The sequence below is a fragment of the Nipponia nippon genome, unplaced genomic scaffold (genome assembly GCF_047370975.1).
Source record: "Nipponia nippon isolate SJK-2023a ecotype South Korea unplaced genomic scaffold, ASM4737097v1 scaffold_7, whole genome shotgun sequence".
NCBI lineage: Eukaryota > Metazoa > Chordata > Aves > Pelecaniformes > Threskiornithidae > Nipponia > Nipponia nippon.
The window spans coordinates 21,115,068-21,137,179 of record NW_028262391.1 but is presented as its reverse complement, the minus strand read 5'-3'; the positions used below and the strand labels follow the sequence as shown (position 1 = coordinate 21,137,179).

Below are 22,112 nucleotides of genomic sequence, written 5' to 3'. Positions count from 1 at the left end.
CAGCTTGCAAAATACACATACTAAAAGATCACTTTTAAAATTCTTGAATTGTTAAGCACGAAAATAATTACCTCATTCCATTACAGTACTGTGTAGAAACACGGAATAAGCAGCATTCTCTTATTCCCAATAGAATAGATTATAACAACTAATTAAGTTAAAAAAAATTCAGGCACCAAATGAATTATCCTGCAACACAGAACAGTATCTATACAGAGTGCTCTCCTTAATATACTACAAAACCAGCTGTATGGCAATGTTTTTCCATTTCATATTATGAGCATCTCATCACATTTCAAGGACATCTTTGCTGTTCCAACCTCAGGGAACAAAAACGTTTTCTACTGGCCTTTACAAGAACTCATAACACAGAGGAGAAACTTACCAAGAGGGGAAACCACCGTCTTGTTACAGCTACCTCGACCGAAGGTAAATGTTCAATACACAAATTATGCTACTGCATTCCACTTTTACAGCGATGCTGAAAGTCCGTATTTTAATGTGGGCTTCTCTCGCTGTGTGAAAATTGAAATCAATGGCCAGTGAAACATTACTATCTACCACAGGAGTCTCTTAGCTCTATTTTAGAGCTCCATTAATTACATCACCTTCCATAAATTAAGTGTGCAACGTAGTGTTTCAGTCTCCCACATTAAAAGAGAATTTCGAAGAATTAAATAATAAAGCTTATTTTAAGCAACGAACAGAGGGCTCGACGGCCTTCTAATAAAATTGTAACAAAACCGTACTCGATACATTGTAGGGAAACTTTGGCTCAGTCTCTTTAAGATAATACATTTCTGTTACAGCTTCTTCTATATGTACTCGTAAAAGGGAAAACAAAACGCGGTTAACATCGCGATCCTGTTCTGCTCCTAACCACAGTGAACCTCTCCAATTATCTTCCAGGTGGGGGCAACAGTAAGCCAGTTTCCTTTAATCGCGACCGTGTCCCTCTGCAGCAGGGTGCGCGGCGAGCGGGGAGCGCCCCCGGCCGCGGCGGGAGGGTCGCGCCCCCGGCCGCGGAGCCCAGCCCCGGGGGCCCTTCCCGGCGCCTTTGCTAGGGACGCGCCCCGCCCTGCCCCGGGGCGGCCGGACCCTCCGCAGCCCCTCGCCCGGGCCCTGCAGACCATCCCCGCCGCCTCGGGCTCTGCCCGAGCCGCGGGGCTGGCCTGGCTGCAGGGCCACCCTGCCACCGCGGCGGGCCCGGCACCCTGGCGGGGCTGGGGCCTGCCCTGCCGCCCGCCCGCCACCACGGCGGGCCCCAGGCCCAGCGCTGGCCGGCCCGTTACACCCGCGAGAGCCGCGGCCTCGCCCGCGTCCAGCCCCCGCCGCTGCCCGCCCGCCTCTCGGCTGGGACGGGGCTGCGGCCAGCCGAAGGAGGGGCACCGCCAGCGGGGGCCGCGGCCCAGCCGCTCCGGGCCCCGCCAGGGCCGCCGGGCCGCGCTCTCCCCGGACAGCGGGGCGCGGGGGGCCGGGCCCGGGCCCCCTCACAGCCGCTCCGCGCCCCCCGCCCAGCCCAGCCCAGCCCCTCGGCGCCCGCCGCCGCCCGGCCCCGCTCCGCTCCGCTCCGCTCCGCTGCGGGCCGCCGGCGCTACGTGTCGCTCCTGCGGGCGGCCGCCGCCCGGCCCCGCGCGGTGCCGTTGGAGGTCGCCCCGCCGGTCGCCGCCGCCGCCTCGGGCCGGTACTTGAGCCAGCAGATGAGCCATGTGACGACGACGGAGAAGAGGGCGAGGATGCTGGCCACCGACAGGCAGATCGGCCCCACCGGCGACGGCGAGGCCGAGGCGCCGGGCGCGGCGTCGCCGCCGTACTGGTTGACGAAGATGAGGCCGGTGAAGAGCAGCACCACCATGGAGAGGAAGGAGACGACGACGCACACGCAGCCGGCGCTCAGCGCCGCCCGCTTGCAGCTCTGGCAGCTCTCGTAGCCGCCGCCCGAGGAGCGCGGCCCGGCCCGGCCGGCGGGGCCGGGGGCCGGCGGGGCGAGGGCGGCCGCCGCCTCCCGGGCGCGGGGCGGGCGGCGGGGCGGCAGCGGCGGCAGGCTGTCCTGGGGCAGCGGGTCGCGGGCCCGCAGCTGCGGCGGGCAGGCGGCGGCCAGCTTGGTGTTGACCGGGAGGCCGTGGACGCGGTGGTCGGGCAGCGCCGTGCGGTGGCGGCAGAGCGGGCAGGCCAGGGAGCCGCCGGCCGAGCGGCCGGGCCCCGGCCCCGGCTCGGCGGCGGCGGCGGCGGCGGCGGGGGGCTGCTGGGCGGCCCGCAGGTGCAGCTGGCTCAGGCACTCCTGGCAGAAGGTGTGCAGGCACTCCAGCAGCTTGGGCGCCCGCCGCTCCAGGTCGAAGTAGTTGTAGCAGATCTTGCACTCGTAGTCCTCGTAGCTGGGGGCGGCCGCCGCCGCCGCCGCCGCCTCATTCTCCTGCCGCCCGCCCTGCCCTACGCCGCCCTTCTGCGCCGGCTCGGCCATAACATCTCGCCGGAGGGGGGACGGAGGCCCGCGGAAAGGCGGCGAGTCCCGGGCCGCGCCGCGCCGCGCCTGGGAAGCGGCCGGGGAGCCGCGGCCCCGCCGCCTCCTGGCCGCGCCCGCGGGCTGCGGCGCGGCCCGGCGGGGAGGGAGGGCCGGGGGACGGGAGGGAGGGCCGCCGGCCGCCTGCCCGCCCGCCGCGCCGCCCGCCCGCCGCGCTGGCGGCTGCCGGGGGCTGCTGGCGGCTGCCGCGGGCGGGGGGCGGGATCGGCGCCGCCCGCCCCCGGGAGCGGCCGCCGGTGCGCGGCGGCGGGGAGCGCGTCCCGGCCCAGGCGGCGGCGGGTCCCTTCTCCCGGCCCGCCTGGCGTGCCCTGCGGCGAGGGCTCGGCCCGGGCCCCCGCGCCCGGCGGCGGCTGGAGGGGCGTGCGGCACCGCGGTCGGGGCAGCCGGGAGGCCGCGTCCGCAGGGCCCGAGGGCTGGGTGCCCCGGCGGCGTCCCCGCCTCTGCGCGGGCCAGCCGGGCTGCCGGGCTCGGGTCTTCCCCAGCCGCCCCGCCGCGCTGCCGGGGGCTGCCGCGTCCTGCAGCCCCGGGGGCTGCCCTGGCTCTAGGAAACACTCAGAGCTGGAAAACGCCGGTAGCTTTTCAGTCCCGAGTTGCATTTTTGTAATCGTCCTATTGATTTTAGCAGTTGATGAGGGTTCCCCGATGTGATTGTGCATTAGGACCAGCACTTATGCTTACAAAACACTCGTTAGGCAGCGAACGCTGCTAATCAGGGGTTAACATGGGAAGGCCCGTACGGTGGCAGGTTAACATCTGTTCAATACATTGCAGCTCGCAGGCTAACATACATTTTGCTTGTCTTTGGGAAGGACCCTTAGTGCACGGCGATTTCCTTTCATTATGTACAGTGAAAATAAAAGCTATTTTATTCTGGAAACCAGAGGCAAAAGGAGTTACTGATGCTTTTATTTACATCCTGACGTTGTGTTTTAAGATTGAGAGCTTTCTCCCAATTTAATTAAAAACAATCCAAACAATAAAGCATTCATAGCCTCCGATGTCACACTGTTAATCTGATAGGTTTCACTAAATCAAATTCTGCTCTGTCATGTCAGGGAAATCTGGAGTAACTCCGTATTCCTCAGGTCTAGCACAGGCCATAAAATAATTATTTCTCTTTGTAGTTCTGAAAATGCACTTACAGCTGGGGATAGCTCTAGGCAGGTAAGGCCCATGTTTCAGGCACACCGCGTTGCCTGCTGCATCTTGGGAACGTCATCTCTGGACTGAGAGCTGTCTCAGCTCAGACATCTTCCCCTCTCTTCTGCCGTCTGGCATGCTCTGTCAGGCGTGCTTCACCGCAAACGCTGGGGGAAGCTCCCTCTCCCCAGTACTGGATCCCTCTTTTAGCTGTCTGTGTGAGGACTTACGTTGTTGCTGAGTCCTGAGCATTCTTGAAGAGCCCAACAAAACGGGGACACTGTTAATTGTTTAGAAAGAACGGCTTTTTGGGAAGATGAAATGGCACACATTGCTCAGTTGTGGTGGCAGGTCTGAAGATTGTCCACGAGTCCTTGAACAATAAAATGAGCAGAAGAGGGAACTTGCTTAAAGTTTTTCAGCTTAGCATAAACTGAAATAATGGGATAAAGTCACACAGAGAAAAGTAGGAACATTCTCTGTACAGGGAGGAAGATCCTTTCTGTAATTTATCCTAGGAGATGATTTAAAGTCTGTGAAAAATCTAGGCTCAGTCTCTTGAAAAGAAGAAAAAAAATGGCTTTAGTTATTACTGTCCATAGTGCACAGCTACTTCGGCATGTGGAGTCAAAAATCACCCCTTTTTAAAAGCCCACACTGGTTTGCAACCTCGGAGCCTATCCACCCCTGTCACCTGGAGGACTTCTTCAGTGTTACTGTTTTCCCGGTGCTGCGTATCATCCCTGATGGATTTGGACTGTGTTCAACTAACTCTGCTATCTTCCATTTTTTTACACTAAATCTGGTCTTATTTACTCAGGTATTCTTAAATATGTTTCTGGTGGTTTGGTTTGGTTTGCCCCTTTTTTTTTTTCGTGCTACTGTTTCCCAGTTTAGCGTCGTCTTCCCATTTAATTAGAGCATTGTTAAAAGATGTATGTCAAATTATCCCAGGCACCGCCCTTCCACTTAATAATATTGCCATTTTCATAACCCTACAACTTTCAATTCATTTTCAAAATGCGTGAAAGTCCTTAGATCCAAGCAGATCTGAATTAATTTTTCAAGTAAAATTTTTCGAGGCACTGTATCAAATGCTCTAATAAGGTCCAGATACATCAGCTCTGTTTCTGGTTCGAACTGCTTTGTCTCTGTCTTTTGTATTCTGAGTTTTCTTATCTGATGTGTATCTGCCTTGAGGTCAACTGAAACTCCACCTAATAAGCATATGAAAGTCAGCATTGGGAAAGCTTCCTGTAATTCTGGCATGAAAACTACACAGGATAGATGGCAAAGTTGAGCATAACTGAAAAAAAAAAAAGAAAATAAAAATGCTAAATATGAAATTAGGATGAAATTTACTTTTTTTGATAAAGCTAAGAATGAGAAAAACTGGTGTGTAATCACAGGAGCTTCTTTGCTCATAATTACCCCTGTGAACACAATACTGTATAACTGGATCCTGCACAAGCAAGGTTGTCTTGTGCCGTGCGGTCCCTAGAGAACATTATTTAATAGAACACGTAAGCCGCGTGGTCCCCACTCCCGGTGAGATGCTGCTTTTTTCTATGGAAGGGTGCGACTCCTATTTACCTCTTTGTGTATCTAGTGGCACTTGTGGGCTCTTACGCTTTTGCTAGCACAGAAACTCATGTGATGACACAGCAAGTCAGTTCATGGAGATGATCCAGCTGAACACTGTTACATTTTTTATTAGTTTTTCTGCTGGAACAACTCAGCAAAGCAGGTCGCTGCCTGGGTGCATGAGGTCTGCAGCCAGTGCAAGGGAAAATGCTGGTGGCTGTGTGGGCAGGAGAGGAAATGAGGCTGGGACCACAGTGACAGTGATTTATGTACACTTACCTTACTCTGGAACAAAGCCATTAATGATTTCAGCCCTTTTGTCTTAGTCCAGCAACATGTCATGTATATAATGGGATATTATAGTCCAGAGCAAGGCTTGAAAGCCTGCTCTGACAACCTGAAGAGTAAGCTGTGTTCTTGTATCCCCTGGCAGCCTTATCTGTGTAGGATATTGCTCAGCTGTAGCTCTCCGAGGGTGCACAGATTTATGGGCAGGGCATGTGTCCATGCAACACGGACTCCTGCTCCCCGCGACGCGGTGCTACCCTGGCTCCTCGGTCTCTTGGACGAGCAGGGCACCTGGCCTGGAGTTGCAGGTGGCTTCTTGGCTGGATTCCTCTGGTGACTGAATCCATGATTCTTCACAAGCAGAAGAGCTGGACCATGAGTACTGGAAGACATCTTCATGTTGAATTTAAAGGCTTCCTAGGCTGGGATGGAAGAGAAGAGAAATTTCTTCAGATTTTTGGAAGAGTTACTGTATTTCTTAAGATCCAGACGTATTCTCTCCTTTAGTCACTGTAATTACGATGAGCATTTGTTCTTTGGATTGTCAGCTTGTAGGGGCTGTTCTTTAGTGGGAAAGATGCATTAGTTATTGTAAAAAAAAAAAACCTGAAATGCAACTGAGCCGATTCTGAGGGCTGACTTTTGGCTGAACTGCTATCAGAGACTTTGGATGTTATTCAGAAGAAGTTGTGTTATGAATTCTGAGCAAAAGTGGCAAACAACCCTTACAAAATACACATTTTTCTACTTAAAATAATCATCCTGCAGCTGGTAAGAATTGATTTTTAGCATTTTAAATATTGGGCCTGATTTACCCAGTGCAGCATGCCAGTTTTATGCTGGTGTAAGACTTGATCTAAGAAGAGCTGTAACAGTGTAAAATGAACTCACTGATGAGCCAAGCCCAAAACATCATAGAAGAATCCTCATGTTTTTCACAAGGGACATGCTGGCATACATGCCTGCAGCAATAATGTTTTGTTTAGCTGGTTTAATTCTTCAGAATTTCTGTGTTGCTGTACAATAGGCATGTTTAATGAAATTTGACATCTTGCTTTTTATTTATAGGTAGGAAGAAAGTTCTTTCTGATGGATGCACAGGACAGGAATGGATCGGATGCCAGTCCATTCACGGTAAAAAAGTTAACTCCCCCTTCTTTATGCTATACATTTCCGTGATGAAGTAGCTTGTGTAGGACTGATGCAAAAGTCATTGAAGTGAGACAACTCTTCAGATAAGTCCTTGTGGTTGAATATACTATTATGGTTGACATCAGAAGCTTTTTGACAATATTTTAATGTCAGGAGTTTTTTACTTTTATAAAAGTCTGCTTATTGTATGACTTTCTAGAGTGCATTAAGTAACGAAGCCGAGAGCTCATTTGGTAAATATTTAGAAAAAGAGAACTCTCTTGCTTTTCATCATTCCACTCAAATTCATTTACACAAGTTTCCTCCTTCAACCTCATTTCCACTCACTTTTGAGGGGTGGCAAAAGCCGTGCATTATTTTTATGCCATATCATTGTATTGTAGGATGCTGCAACATCATCTTCTGCTTTCTTCACGTTAACATTTTATTTCATATAATGTATTTCTGAATAATTTATAATTAAAGTGCTTTTTAACCTTTTCTGTCTTGGAACTACTGTAAGAGCTATTGCATGCGCTGTCTATTGCATTCAGTACAGAAAAGAATGTTAATTTGCCATAATATTTGCGGGCCATTTCAGGAAGCTGAAAAAGGAGAGAAAAAGAATTGCAATTATGAACAATTCCAAGTCAGTCACAATCATATAGGAAATGTGTTGTTCTCTTAATGCATGTAATAGGAAAGATGCAGAGGTAAATAGATGTGGAGGTACTGTATTTGACACCCCTCTCCTCCAAAAATACACTGGTAGCTGCTAAATACGGTCCTACTTCAGTTGCCTCAGGCAATGAGGAATGCGTGAAAGAGAGTGCCTTCACTGACCACTCACCTCTGCTGGTGAGGTCTCTGCTTTCTCTTTTCTACTAGGTTAAGCGTTAAGCTTCTCTTCCTCAACCCAGTGTTGACATGAAGCCCCAAGCACAGACACACCCTTGTTACCAAGTCTGATGCCAAATTGTGCAACAGCTTTATTGGCAATAAAAGGGTGAGGGACACAGGCTTAAAGCTGGGGATGACTACATCATTTCTGGTGGGAATAATTTCTGATTATTCCCATCCATTTATTTTCCATAATCCTGTGTTTTCAGCACATCCCAAACAGGTAACTACATTATGAGCTTTGGTTAAGAAAAGATGAGGAACCATTGGGAGGTTATGTCCCTTGGTGCAATAGTCTTCTCAAATAGCCAAGGTTTAACAGCAACAAAGAGCATCACCACAGACTTGCTATCCAGAGCAAATGCATCTCAGGAATGTTATTTAAGCCGATGGCAGACATGGGCTAACTCTGGAGGTCAGGCAGAGGTGACTCCAGTATTACCCATGCAGACCTACGTTTAATCTAGGTCAGGGGAGTATCAAGATCAATCGCTTGGGCTCCAGAGCCGTGCGCCCCTTGGGTCCCTCGGGCTGTGCGGTACGGTGAAGTGCAGCCAAAGCAGCCCGCATCTCTTCAGTGAGTGGCACTTTATTAATGGCTCCCTGAAGCAGGAGCTGTGCTTCAGTTCTGCCCTGGATGTTTGCAGGGATTTAATTAATCTCGTAGAAAACAGTATTTAAATTGGTGCAGTCTTTGAGGTGGGCTGTGGCTTTAGGAACAAATGCATTTTTATAAAATTCACCTTCTACTAAGCAAACTGCACTTCTTCAAACCCGTTGCTGATGATATAATTGAGAAAAGAATCCAGGAATTGCACTGATTTACCTGTTGTTTTTTCAAAAAGGACCAAGCTAAAAAGAGAAAAAGAGAGAAAAACTCAGAGAAGTCCTTTGTTTTGGCCAGCACTGTTTTCTGCACGTCACAGTAATAGTGAAAAATGAATCCAACACTGGATGCTGATTTAGGTGCCAGCGTGGGGCTGGCAGAGCCTGTTTGGGCTTGCGTGGTGCAGCATGCTGCCTCGGCAGCCTCGGCAAGGAGGCAGGTCTCTGTGGAGCAGGGCGTTTCGGGATGTGGGACTGCTGTGTCTCATGTGGCACCTTGGGGCTTAAAATTAGCTAAGTGTTATGGCTGTGCTGGCCACATTAAAGCAGCTCTGTGGGAAAATATAGCCAAAATTAATAATTACTAATACTGGTGATTAGAGTAATTAGTGAATACCAGAATGGCTATTTGCTCTTGGGCAGTTACTTTCTGCTACCCAAATTGTCCTTGCATTGTACTGAGAAAGAAAAGCTATTCCTGTATGGAACCGTTTTAAAAGATTATCTAGTGCTTTGGGAGCTCTGTTTAAAATATACAGTACACATTTCAGTTACTGCTTTGATTACAGCATATCATTGGAAATGTTGAATTAAAGTAGGGATGGTTATCTCTGAAGTAAAATCCTGATCCAGTGAAGCTGGTAAGAATTTTTTCATCAGCTTCAAAGGGGACAAGTTTTTGTCCTTGATAATGACAGGGACATATTTTTTTAAAACAGCTTGGAAACAACTACTGTTGTTCAGACCACAATATTATGTATATGTGCTTAAATCAATTTTATTCAGAATGAGAAACAGATGAAGGGTTTGGGGATTTTTGCATTCATACTATTGTGTATATTCAGATATTAAAATTGTGATTTTTTTGTTTGTTTTGAGCTGAAATGAACACATGGGAGTTTCTCTTTTTTTAGACAAACTTTAACATCTTCTCACAAGAAATAACAAATTTAAAAATCACTCGACGTGAACCTAAAACCTGATCTATAGCCAGCTGAAGCCTAAGGGACCATTTCTATCAATTTCTCTGGGCTCAAGGTTAGTTTCAAATAGTATTATTTTCTATTGTAGATTTATTTCAGCTTTGTCCTCAAGAAGTGCCTACATAAGGGAGAAGAAACTTCATAAGCCTCACCTGAGCTCAGGTAGTTTGTGAGGGGACATACAAATGGGGTTGCCTGTGGAGTGGCAGGGGCTGTGTGCTACCCTCGCCACCCCCTGCTCTCCCCACCTCTTGGAAGCCTCTGCATTCCCTACTTGGGTCTCTGCAGCCCAGCCTCTGCTTTTAAAAGAGGTATCAGTCAGAAAAGCAAGCCAAGTGTTAGGGGTAAATTAGGATCAATTATAGACCAAAAGAGAAAACGTCGTTTTGCCAGTGTATCAGTCATGTACTGAGCACTGTGTGCGCTTCTGCTGCCTCTTCTCTAGGAAGGAAAACGTTCAGGGAAGAGCAAGAGGGACCAGGGATTGGGAAGGGCTTCCTTATGAAGGAAACCCAACGGACCAGGACTCCACAACCTCCGGAAGAGGCGGCTTAGAGGGGATAAAATAGCGGTCTAATTGACTCTGCCGAACAAGCCAAGCGGCTCAGACACAGCAAATGGGTCTCCAGCGTTACGAGGGGATGGAGACTGCCAAAAGCAATGCTGCCAGCTTCTAAACTCACCCCGCCAAGGGTGACTGTAACTCTAGAAGGAAAGGGATATCTGATTTGTTACTTGGCATACTCCTGCTGTGTAGTCTGTTCTGCTGGCCCACTCGTTTTCATAATATTGGAAAGGAAGATGAGAAGCTTGTTTCTAATGGGTTGATTAGATATTAAATATTTTGGAACAAAAACAACTAACAACTGGGATGTCTTTCTGAGGGGGGTGAGAACTCAGGATGTTACACTTGGAGAGAAAACTCTCCAATTAGCTAAAAATGCAGTTCTAGCTGAGTCAACAAAGAGATTCCTTCATCCTAATTTGAAATCTAAATTACTTTAATTGAAGAGTATATGGTTCCTGAGTTTTTTGAGTAAGAATAATTGAAAATGGATTAAATTGCCTTTTTTTTTGTTCACAATTGTTTTCCCCATAAAAATGTGGACTAAATTTGTACTCCCACTAGTGAATGCCAATTTGGAAGAATTCCACTGGATTCATTGCAGTTGCCGTAGTTGCACCTTCCTTAGCGAGTACAGAATCAGGCCCTGCATGCATAATTTTTCCGCTTTTAGACCTGAGGGAATATAATCGGGAGCCAGGCTGAGGTCCCATTCCAGATCAAGTCTTTCATATGCAGATTATAAAATCAGTGAAAAACAAGCTTGGTTTGGCAGTTACTTTAAAAGAGACCTTTGGATGATTTTATCAACAGCAGAAGAGGCAATTCATTCTTCATGCTACAAATCATCATATATCTCATTTTGGGAGATGTGATCTATACTGACTGGTTTTTGTGTAGAGAAAAAATAGCATATTTGGGAGAAATTTTCTTAGGTCTCTGGAAACACCTCTGCCCTCAAAAACCTTACCCTGTGATCTTAGAGAAATATTTTTACCCAATGGATTTAGATCAATGTTTTTGTTTTATTTATTTCTATAGTCTTGTCTCTTTGATTGTCTGAGGCTTCAAATAAGATTTCAGAAGCTCATCCGAAGTTTCTGTATTAATTCTGCTAGAAGCATGGACATTGAGTTATAGTTGTGGTTTGGATTTGTAGATGCTAATGCAAGAAAGCACCCAAGGAATGCAACTTCTCTCAACTCTTACACCGCTAGAGACCTCATAACCGCTAAGGAGGGGAGTTAAAACATGATTTTCTCTTCAACCCTTGCCAGGAAATCTGCCAGCTAGATGGATGATCCATGGTGGGCAATCCTAGTGAAAAGCTCTGTAGGTGCTGCTGTTTTCTTTCAAAAGAATGCATGTTCCCCAAATGAGCACAAATAAATAGAAATAACAGACTGGGCATAGATGTCTTCTCTAAAACGAACAATGGATGTCTCAAGTCTTGTTGACTGGCAGTGTCTGTGCAAGGGCCACAGATCAGGTTGTAGCACTGTAAATGCCACCGTAACATCCACCCTCCCAGGCAGAGGGTGCAGCAGCTCCTGTCAGGTGTGATCGGTCGCCTCGCAGATGACATCTAATATTCAACAATTTGATGCAGAGGAAATATTTTTGCTAAAATAGTTAAAAATAAGGATTATTAAAATAGCCATAGAGACAGTTGATAGAGTTTGCATGAAAGGGAGATGACAGACTATGGCCATGTTTCTCTCCTGCAAAAAATATTGAAAATGCCTGCCATTTGGTGATATTTAAATACATTTCAACAGCAAAATGTTTCCTCTGAGAGTGAGGCATAGTAGAAAATCACTCGTACTATGAGCTATTAGAGGTGAAGCATCAGTGATGACTCCATTCTGAAGAGGGATGAGGGAGACGCCCAGGCAAGCCATTTCCTTTGTCTGCCTGTGTCTGAATTCCATGATGTCTCCACAAAGAGGTCCGTAAGTGCAGGGTAGCTCTATATTTCTATCTATCTTGCTTATGGATCCCTTTTCCTTCCTTCCTTACCCCAGTCTGAAGATGGTCGCATTTTTAAGGGGTTGCAAACTGCTTCAGGAAGCCAGAGCAGGACAGCCTGAGGCTCTGGAAATACGCTGGTAACACCTGGCGCAAATGGTAATCTCAGCTTTCCTTACCCGTATGTAAGAATGGCAGTACCCTTGCTTCATCAGTAGCTGAGTATTAATTGCTAGAATCAGGGCAAAGTCCCGGAATATAAAAGGTTTTTTTCTTACTGCCCTGTACAGTTAATCTTAAGGTTTCCAGTCTTTGAAGTGGATGACTTGTATTATTTCTAATGAATCAGGGCAAACGCTGTCAGACCTGCTAATGATTGCTTCTATCTACTATACCATAAAAAATGTACATATGTATCCTTCTTGGTTTGCTGCCAGTCAATCAATGTTAAAACGTTGACATATGGGTGTGGGATTTTTTGCTGCCTTTAAAATAGGATCAATGACATTAAGGTTTGTCGTGTAAATAGTAGAAATAAAGCAAAAAACCCAAGAGCTATTTATGGGTTTAGGATGACATCTGTAATGTGGGTGGCAGTAGAATGAAAAGTAGAGAATTTGAAAGCTCTTCATAGTTGAATGAATTCACTGAGCATATATTTTGTAGTGGTTTAAAAAGCGTTAGTTACCCAAAGTTCATGCCTACAAACAAAATAAATCTATGAACTAAAGATAAAATAAATCTATGAACTGGCTGCACTAGCCTCAATCCATTTCATTGCCCATTTTCCACTCCCACCCTTCTTCCTTCTCTGGACTGTTAAATCCTGAACAGACTTCTTGTTGAAAGTCATAAATTACCTGAAAGAAAAGTTTTAACAGGTCAGCAGCTCCCAACAAAAGCCACCGTTGCCCTTCTCAGGATGCTTTGTGTCAGCTGAGTCTCAGCAGGGACTGAACAATCCTGATGGCCAAGTTAACCTCCACTGGCAATGCCCACCTCCATACTGCAAATAAACAGAGTTTAGAGGAAAGAAAAATACCCTCACTCTGTTGCATTCCTACCAAGTGTTTGACAGCAGTGACTCATGTGGTCATGATGCAGCGATAAACATTTAGAAAACATAATGCTGCAGCTTCACCCGTGATGGCAGGAAGTTTTATGCATGCAAGGTGTCACTAAGGAGAAGCTATCAAGGGGCAGGACGGAGAGGTATACGGCGTTCAAAGCCATCCTCTGCTCTGAACAGGATGAAGAACCATGGAAAAACGTGCAGTGCACAGAGGACATTTGGAAGCGGTCTCTGCCAGGGCAAGATAAACCACTAGTGAGTATCAATGACTTTTCCTCCAGTACAGGTATGTGATGAGAATCAGCAGCAACTTTCCTACAGTCTTTGCTCAGTTTTGTACGTGCAGGGTGTGAGGATGCCCATCAACAGCTGGCTGCTTAAAGACAACACACCGTGTTCAGGCTTCCTTCTGTGCACATGGGCTCAGAGCAAACCTGACTTTTCCTAGAATAATTGCTTGCCTGAAAGACAAGGAAGTTGTAAAAAGCAGGGTATTATGCTGCATTTGATAATAATTACCCAAGAACTGTCACGTCATCGTTTTTTCATATGCTGAATGAGGGTTTATTCAGGAGAGCATGCCAAGAGATGTCTCAGAATAAAACAAGCGAAGAGAAAGGATGTTTGTTCAGGTGAGCCCTTCCAGCAGCACCCACCTCTCTGTAGCAAAGGTGTGCTATCAGGCTGACCATTTCTAGGGGAGCTGGTTATAACGATCTAGGAGCTGGTCACTGCTAGCAAAGACCCTCCCAGACACTTCTACAGGGCTGATTTACAGAGGCTGCTGAATTCCCTTGTCTTTGTGTTATCCCTGCAGTCCAGGCACTGACTGCTATAAGCAGAGACGCACCAGGCAGCAGCACGGGAGCTGCTGTAAAAAGCGCTAGAAACCCCTTCCGTGGTTTCAAGTGCATCAAGGCAAATCTCAACCCAGAGAAAGAGAAGTGTTCACCATTTTAGGCCTAGGCTGCTGTTGAGACAATCAGACATTTTTTCCAGAGGGCTAAGAAATAGCATTGTAAATAAAATCAGACAGGTTAACTCTTATGATAGTCAAGCTTTTAAAAATTCTTAGGGGGTAAATTTGATATTTAAACACGGCATTATTAATTTCTCTTCTGCTGCTATTTCCCAAAATGCTGAAACAGCCAAGGTATGGGCTAGCCTACAAATAACTCGAAATGTCGAGAACACCTCTAGGAATTTCACAGTAGATGTGCATGCAATTGAAGTGTCCAAATGATATGGTGCAGAATAATTATTTAAATGACATGCTAATCATCGCTGGAAATTAGCAATACCATTTCAAGCAATGCAAATCATAAGCAATTACATAGCATTATCTGGTTACTTACACTGCAAACAGAAAAGTTAATTATTCCTACCCAAGACAGCAGCCTCAGCTTCAGCACATTCTCTTTCTCACAGTTTTTGGAGATGCTTTCATCTTTCCAAGTTCTAAAATTCACTTTGCTTTTGTACTTACATTCTCTGAAACTGGAAATATGATCATATATATATATAATAAGGATTTTATAATAAAATTATGTGGGAATTATAAAAACATGGGTCTACAATTCTATTTTTTCCATGCCTAAAGTTATGGGAGTTGAGGAACTGTTAGGACCTTAAAGGACTGATACATTTAGCACATGCTGTGTGCTGGAGCTTCAGATTTTTAAAACCATCTGTGCAAAGACAATCAGCTATGTGTTCAGTGCGTTGAAGGCTGCTGAGGTATTACAGAAACATGTTCCAATCTTGCTATACTGCTCAGCTAAACTAAAGAAGATATTTGCATAGAAAACATTTTCTCGTAGTCAGAAAAGGCATACAAAACATGCAGGATTGAGACCCATTATAGCTGTGTGGACTCCTGTTGTGCAAAATCAAGCTGGTTTATGTTGTTATGTCACAAACGGAGATCAAATGTGGGAGAGATTCAATGAGAATTGTACCTGTTCATGGCTTTACATTGCAGACACAAGACCATTCCTACTGCTGCAGAGCAAAACCTGGTGAAACTTTGTGATTCGTTCTTCATTGACCTGTGTTGCAAAAGATTTTTGCTCAGAAAGTTTCGTCAATATTAATTTTATTTGAACTTTGGTACGCATTAGATCAAAAGCAAAAGATGAAAAGAAAGTGTTGTGAAAACCATAGTTGTGCATCGGTTTCTAAGGGCAACTTCTACAGAACTTTGCCATGTCTTCACCTTGCTTCAAAATCTTCAGTTCTTCCAGCTAAGCTGAGAAAGCTCCTTTTTGTTCCCTGTGATGTTAGTGGGTGGGTGGGTCTGACAATCAGTACAAAGGTCTCAGATCCAAAATAATCTGTTCAGTAATGTGTCAACTAAATAAAACAAAAATGAAAGAATCTTATAAAAAGAGTAGTCAGAACTGTTGGTATTAAAAACATAGAAATTTTAATAGTTTCTTTCACAATATAAACAGTGAAAAACTAAACAGCCAAAAAAAATGGTGAAGGAAGATGAAAGTATGAGTTGGGCTCTAAAGTACCTTGAGCAAATGACTGAGGATAGGAAAAAAACATATGGGATGGAGCTGGGGAAAAAAAAAAAAACCTGTCCAAAACCTGTTTAAATACAATGTGCTGTGATACCGATGAGTTGGTGGGATTTCTGTCCTCACTGCATGGCCAAAAGATTTCTGCACCTAGCCCTAAGTGTCTTCAAATGGTGAAGAAGAGGGATCACACCAATCCGTGAGCTGAGTCCCACCCCTCCCTCTGGCACAGCCCACAGCCCACCGACACGCTCTGCTGTCCCAGGTCACACCGCGCTGGTGTTTGTAGCTCTACCTTGTTAAATCTTCATCACCCCTCTAGGGATTAAAGATATTAGTAAGTCCTTTTCCCCTGGTATCAGAGACATCTCATAATGCAGTGGCTCTGTGCCTACTCTACGGCATTTCAGTGGAAGCTTCAGTTTGTCCATGTTCATGTCATCTCAGTGGTTTTTTGTTTGGAAAACTGCAGTTCCAACATTTGTGCGTATAACTAATAACCCCCCGCCGCCGCCTGAAAGGGCTATCAGCTGAAGTAACTCTAAGTACGATCCTCCACAGTGAAACGTGGTTGTTGTCTGTAGAGCGACTGTAAAAGTTATGCTCGTATTTGCTCCTTCAGACCCATTCCCTCGGCTTACGAGTCAAAACAAGACTTGTCTGGCTGTCAGGATTGCAAACTCACGCTGGCATCTGAAAACTGAGCCGTGTTCTCCTAGCATCATTATCCACCCCCAGTTGTGGAATTTGTACTTCACTCTTAGCTTTGTTGATGCTGGAGGCAAAATTATCCACCGTCATGACAGTGACAGCCGTTGTTGTTAAGGAAATGCCTTCAACGCAAGGCACTATTTTCAGCTTTCTCAAAAGTTATCCGTTGTATTCTCATCTTTCACGCTTATCCTCAGCCCAGAGGTGATTTTCTTCCCTTGTGAAAATGTAGCTGAATGCTGACCAGCTACTAGTGAGATATTTTGGCCCTAGATGAGGTAGTTTCACCAGTTAAAGCTTTAAAAACATTTTTTGCAGCTGGACAGTTTAAAAATAGTTTCTTTTAAACACTCTCAGAATGCTACTCATCTAGGCCTTTGCAGTGATGTTGCTTCCACTGGTTTTACAGAAAACTGCCTTTCTAAATGTCAGAAAATTGGTATGGGGCATACAAAGTGTGGGACAGTTCCTGAATTTTTATTTTTTTTTTTCCTAAAGCAAATCTTTCAAGGAGCCAAATCCTGAGTATTTTTCTTGGCCATCAGAGGTAATGTGAGGCAGGTCTCAGGAAAAGATGATTAGAGCATTGTTCTATAAGAGGAACAGAAAGAGGAATGATTCATACTCTTGCTTTGAACAAAAATAAACTAGTTGTTCCAAGAGCACAGCAAATGATAAAACAAGCTTCCTATAGATTTTTATTCCACGTTACTAGGCACTTTCCACTGCAATAGTCAGTCTTCTGCCCTCGGTTCTCTCCTCAAACCCACCATCCTCTTTGTGGCCCAAACACCTCCCGCTGATGTGCTACGGTCCTTCCTATGATCCTCTGTTCCCTCCTGGAAGTATCTCTATTTCCCTCTTCCCAGTCCCCCAAAACCACGCTGCTCTATCCTGCAGCCATGCCCATATCCGTTAGGCACCGGATAGGCAAGAGGTGGAATTGCCAGCAGCACGCCTGGAAATAAGCGTGTCCTGCGTGGGGCCATCAGGCAGCCCAAACTGCGTCTCTGTCCGCTATCCCACTGCCCTTTCCCCCTAAAACTGCAGGAGTGCAAGGGTGTGGAAACCTCTGCTCCCATGATGAGTATGATTTGAACTCGCCAGATGTTCAAAAATTGGTTGAGAGGAGGTGGCAGAGGCAGATTGATCAGATTGGTCATTATCTTCCTAAGAAAATGTCCAAAAGCCATCAATGAGTTTTTTTTAATGAAAACTTTGTGCCCTAATCCCAAACTGAAATGTTTCTTTCTTTCCAGATATCAGTCTATGTTAGGAACACAACCTTCACAAATCCCTTCACTTTCCTTAGCAAAAAAGGGGTCACAATCTTCCATCATCAGCTTATGTACCACTTACAATCGCTCACGTTGATTCAATGAGTGTTAGGCATCTGGCCTCTCCAGGCATTCCCACAAATCCCTTTTGCTGGATATTTGCACCCCTGGGCCCCCAAGCACCTTTGTAAAAGGCCCCACACCTCCAGCCTAATTAGGGTCAGCTCATTTCTAAGCTAGGAATAACAGGCAGCGTCCTTTCCACATGCAGCCTTATTTTGCAGAGCCAAAGTGTCACTGCAGTCTTGACTGAAGGGATGCTTAAAGTTCCTTCAGATCTGGCACGCTTCAGACCTGGTTTGCATTTTTTTTCAATGACACTGCAGTTCTGGCCTTTCTTTTTCTCCCATTCCCCAGTGGTTCGTATCTGTGTGCTGATTCCCCTGTAAGTCGAGAGGGCTTGCTTAGTCTGGTGTTCCCCATGCCACATAGCAGTAGGAAGGTCTCTTAGGCCTGGCTTTGTCTAATGCTTTGCTACTCGAGCTAGAATAAGGAAATATGGGGGGGAAACTGCATGCAGTTGTTCTGCGCAAATGCCTCTGCTACAACAATCTACTAACCCAATCTAAAGTCACAGCTGTATTAAGCTAATGTCAAGAAAATGGTAAATTCTTAAATTCTTAAAAGTAGATTCCCCTCCCCCCCCCTTTGGCTTTCTTGGAAGCCTTAGTGAATAAAGACAAACTAAGAGCTGGAGTGCTCAAAGACAGGGACAAGGCAGGTTACAATTAACAAGAGGTAGAAATCCCTCCCCTTTTTTAAAATTTTTTGGGCTCTATTAGGTTTAGGGTAAGTTTGGAAAAAAAATCTCAGTCATCCTGAATTCGTATCAGCTGGATGCTGACGTCCTCACTGAGGCACCGTCCCACTAACCTCAGTGTTTGCCTGAAGAAGAATTAGGTAGAAGCCGGCTACAAATTGTTAGTTCTATTTTAATACTTGGGAAGTATTATAATGACAATGGGGAGACACAAGTATGTAGGCAGATCAGATAAATATTGACTTGTGGTTGACAAAGAGATGTTTTAAAATACCTATAGAGTGCTGGCCCCGGTCATGCACTTTCATTCCTGCTTTCCTGCTTTACGCCGTGTCTCTGGATGAGATTCTACCTCACCGGCATCAGCAGCAAAACTCCCAGCTGCACCGGCAGAGCTGTAATTTTGCTTTTCCAATTAACATGTTAAAACTCCCATATGCATCGTCATATAGGTGGATAAAGTAAAAATGAAATAATTTTGAAGACTCTTCCTGTAATACAATGAAAATAACCATGAAGGAACTATGGAACAAACTCATCTCTCATCCAGCTCTACTGAAGTCAGTCTATGTAGAAAGAATTAAGCAATATAAATGCAATTTTTAATTGAAATTCCACACTCGTGGATGTTTCGCATATCCAAGAAACAGCAAAAAGAACAGAAAAGCTTCCCAGATACTTATGAGCGCACCTAATAAATTATACATCCGTTAAAAAACAAAACCAGAAGCAAACAATGAGTAATTCTTGCAAGTAAACAAGATAAACGTATAACCAAGCCGGAATGGGCAGCCTCCCTCCTCAGCCTGCGTGAACTGGTTCTGCCAATAAGAGAGCGGCAACCCTGTCATCAAGGCCGTGGATGAGTGCGCGTGCACACAGGCAGTGAGGAAAGCACTTGAAACGTGATGTCACCTGGAGCTGCGGTTGGGCAAACCTCAAACGATAGAAGATTACATTTTGAGAAGATAAAAGAAAATGAATCACACGAAACAATTAGATGGGATCTATGGAGTCTGCCCTAGAGTCTGGGCGGGAGCGAAGGAGACCCGTCCCTGTAGTTCCCCGCGGAGGCCGTGCTGCCAGCGGCCGTGGCGCTGGCCTGGCTGAGCGGGGCCGGCTGAGGAGGTGGCCCTGCCATCTGGAGAGCGCTGGCACCCACGGAGGCGGGGTGAGCATCTCCCGCGGTCAGCACAAGCAATGGCACAGGGACAAACCGACTTTCTAAAAAGCAAAGGAGCATGGCTTTGGTTTCCAAGGGCTCTAGGGAAAAAAGCCTGGATGCAATCCTGGGTAATTTGGGGTGTTTGAGAGGGGGGTAAAAGTAACAAATTTGCAATGAGCCTACCCTGAGCGAATGACGATTTTGCAATCTTTGTACAAAATATATTTCTGGGGATAGAAATGGGCTGTTTAAAAAATCAACTACACCAACAAAACTAAGGTCCTTCACATTTCATGAGCAGAAATCAGCAAGCATCGTCCACGGCAAGTTTTGCAGCCCCAGAGCTCGAGGGGTATCTTCCAAGTGGTAACTTCTCTCTTTCTATGCAAAACGCCATAGCTGTATTTAAGGGAGAAAACCCTTAGAGTCATGTGCATTTATGTGTATGTCTACACATGTATGTATACAATACCTATGTGTACATATTCAGGAGGGGAAAAAAAAAAATGGTGGCTCCAAGACGGGACAAAATGAAACTGGGGCCAGTCCAGGGTACGTTTTAACCCGAGAGGGGAGCTGATGGGAGACAAGCCCAGGTAGCCCTTCCACCCGGCAGAGCGGTGGCGTGAGTGCGAGCGCAGGGAGGGGAAAAGGCTCTCCCCCGCGCTCCTCCTCGCCTGCCTTTTCACGGCACCCGCGTTCAGCGTTTCCCAGGGAAACCCCGAAGCTCTTGGTGAGAGTCAGGGCGCTTTGTCTCGAGGTTAAGCAAGCGGGCTGCGTTCATCTCCAGGTACATCACACTTTTACCGGGGTCATCATGGGAGGAAAAATGACAAAAGAGAGGAACTTGCCGAGTTTCCCACTGCCGCTGGGTGAGGCGCGGGGGGGCGCACGGCCCGGCCGGCAGGGGGCGCTCCCGGGCGGGGCGCACCTGTGCGGGCGGGGCGGGGCGCACCTGTGCGGGCGGGGCGGGGCGGGGCGGGGCGCACCTGTCCGCGGCCCCGCGGCCGCCGGGGCGCTGCGCGGGTAGGGGCTCCGCGGCGCGGAGGCTGCCGGCAGCATGGCCCGCCTGCTGGGCACCCTGCGCAGCTCCCAGCCCGTGGCGCGCTTCCAGCGCTGCTGCGGGCTCTTCCCCGCCGGCGAGGAGGGCGGCGGCGGCGACCCGGCGGAGGGGGCCCGGGACCGCGGCGCCTGCAACGGCGCGGGCGCGCAGCGCCGCCCGGCAGCCGCCGGCCGCGGCCCCCGCAACGGGGTGCCGAGCGGCCGCGGCCCGCAGGTGAGTGTCGCGGGGAGCGGCCGGGCCCAGCTGTGACTCAGCAGAGCCGCCCCCCGCGGCCGCGCGCGCCGGGGCTCCCCGGGGGCTCCCCCCCCGTCCCGCCGCCTGCCCGGGCGAGGGTCCGGGAGGAGGGGCGGAGGGGCCGGGCTGCGAGGGGCCGCCGGTGCCGGGGAGCGCTGCGCGGCGCCGCAGCCCGGCATCATCCCGGCCCCGCTGGGGAGGCGGCTCTGGGGTTCTCCGCTTACCCCCATCGCTGGCGCCCCCGAAATGAGACAGTGGGTGCGAGCGGGGGCCCGCCTGCAGCGGGGCCTGGAGGGGCTCCGCGGCGGCGCTGCCTCGCCCCGGGACGCGCGTTCTCCCGCGGGCAGCGGCTGGGAGCGCGGTTCCGTTCCCCGCGGCCCCCTCCGCGGCCGGGGTGCCGCCGGCGCGGTGCCTCGCTGAGCCGCGGCCCGGCCGCGGGGGAGGCTCGGCACAGGCGGGGGCTCCGCCGCTGGCGGCTGTGCGGTGCGCGGGGGTGCCGGCGGAGAGGGGCTGCGCTCCCCTCGGGCCAGGCAGGTCGCGGCGTTTGGTGGCACGGCCTGTGATTCGCTTGTGTATCGGAAGGGGAGAGGGAAGGGCGTGACGCAACCGATGCGTACAGGTTGGATGACCTGCTTTTTTTCTTACTGTACTGACTTTAATTCATTAGCAGATCACTTTGTGGTGCCTGTTGGAAAGGAGGTGTGATAATGGTCTTCCAGACTCTACCTGCAAAATAAACACTGGCCAGCCGTGAATGCTGCAACTCTACTACTCCTCCCCTCTTGTGCTATTTTACCCTTCCCTGTTCTACATCTACTGCTTGGTTTCCCATTTCAACCATCTAAAATTCTTTGTCAGCTGCTGTTTGACTCTTTCTCAATTAGAAGATAAGGAAAATTGGGGTAGCCCTTCAGTCTGTTCACTTCTGAACTACAGTAAACTATTTTCAGTAAAGTATGCAGATAATTCACTAAAAGATTTGTTTTCACTACCTGCTTTTGAGCAGTGACATGATTAATGTAACAGTATCGATACTAAAATCCTTTCCAAGTTAACAGAGCCATTCACTTCACCTGGAGCAATTGTTTTGGGTTTCACAAGAAACAACTACCTTTACTGAAGGGTGAATACGTACTGGGTAAGACTTCATGAGATCTGGAGACAGAAGTAGAAGAGTTTGTTTCCACATAATTTGGACCCTCACTTCTGAGACATGTGAAAGTTGGGTTGGAATCCAAAGAAAATGGAGATGGGAGTAATGGCTTGACCAATGTTTCAATGAAATGCTAGAATTATAAAAGCAAGCTCTCTCTGCTCCTGTGAAAATCCATTTATACGAA

At 47.8% G+C, this 22,112-nt stretch overlaps 2 protein-coding genes across 2 annotated transcripts in view; one reads left to right on the top strand and one right to left on the bottom strand.

Annotated features, from left to right (window-relative positions):
• Window positions 1-1,565: 1,565 nt before the first annotated feature.
• RNF228 (ring finger protein 228) lies at window positions 1,566-2,566 on the bottom strand. Its single transcript, XM_087740549.1, has one exon. It carries the CDS (start codon window positions 2,459-2,461, stop codon window positions 1,595-1,597), a length of 867 nt encoding a protein of 288 aa, XP_087596675.1. The 5' UTR covers window positions 2,462-2,566; the 3' UTR covers window positions 1,566-1,594.
• Window positions 2,567-20,535: 17,969 nt separating this feature from the next.
• Window positions 20,536-22,112, top strand: part of SGPP2 (sphingosine-1-phosphate phosphatase 2) — a 39,431-nt gene continuing 37,854 nt past the window's right edge. The window contains exon 1 of the mRNA XM_087739370.1: window positions 20,536-20,751. Coding sequence (XP_087595496.1) covers window positions 20,536-20,751 — 216 coding nt within the window. The remainder of the gene's footprint in view (window positions 20,752-22,112) is intronic.

Coding starts and splice junctions, on each gene's coding strand:
- RNF228 (XM_087740549.1), bottom strand. CDS start 2,461: ATGGCCGAGCCGGCGCAGAAGGGCGGCGTAGGGCAGGGCGGGCGGCAG.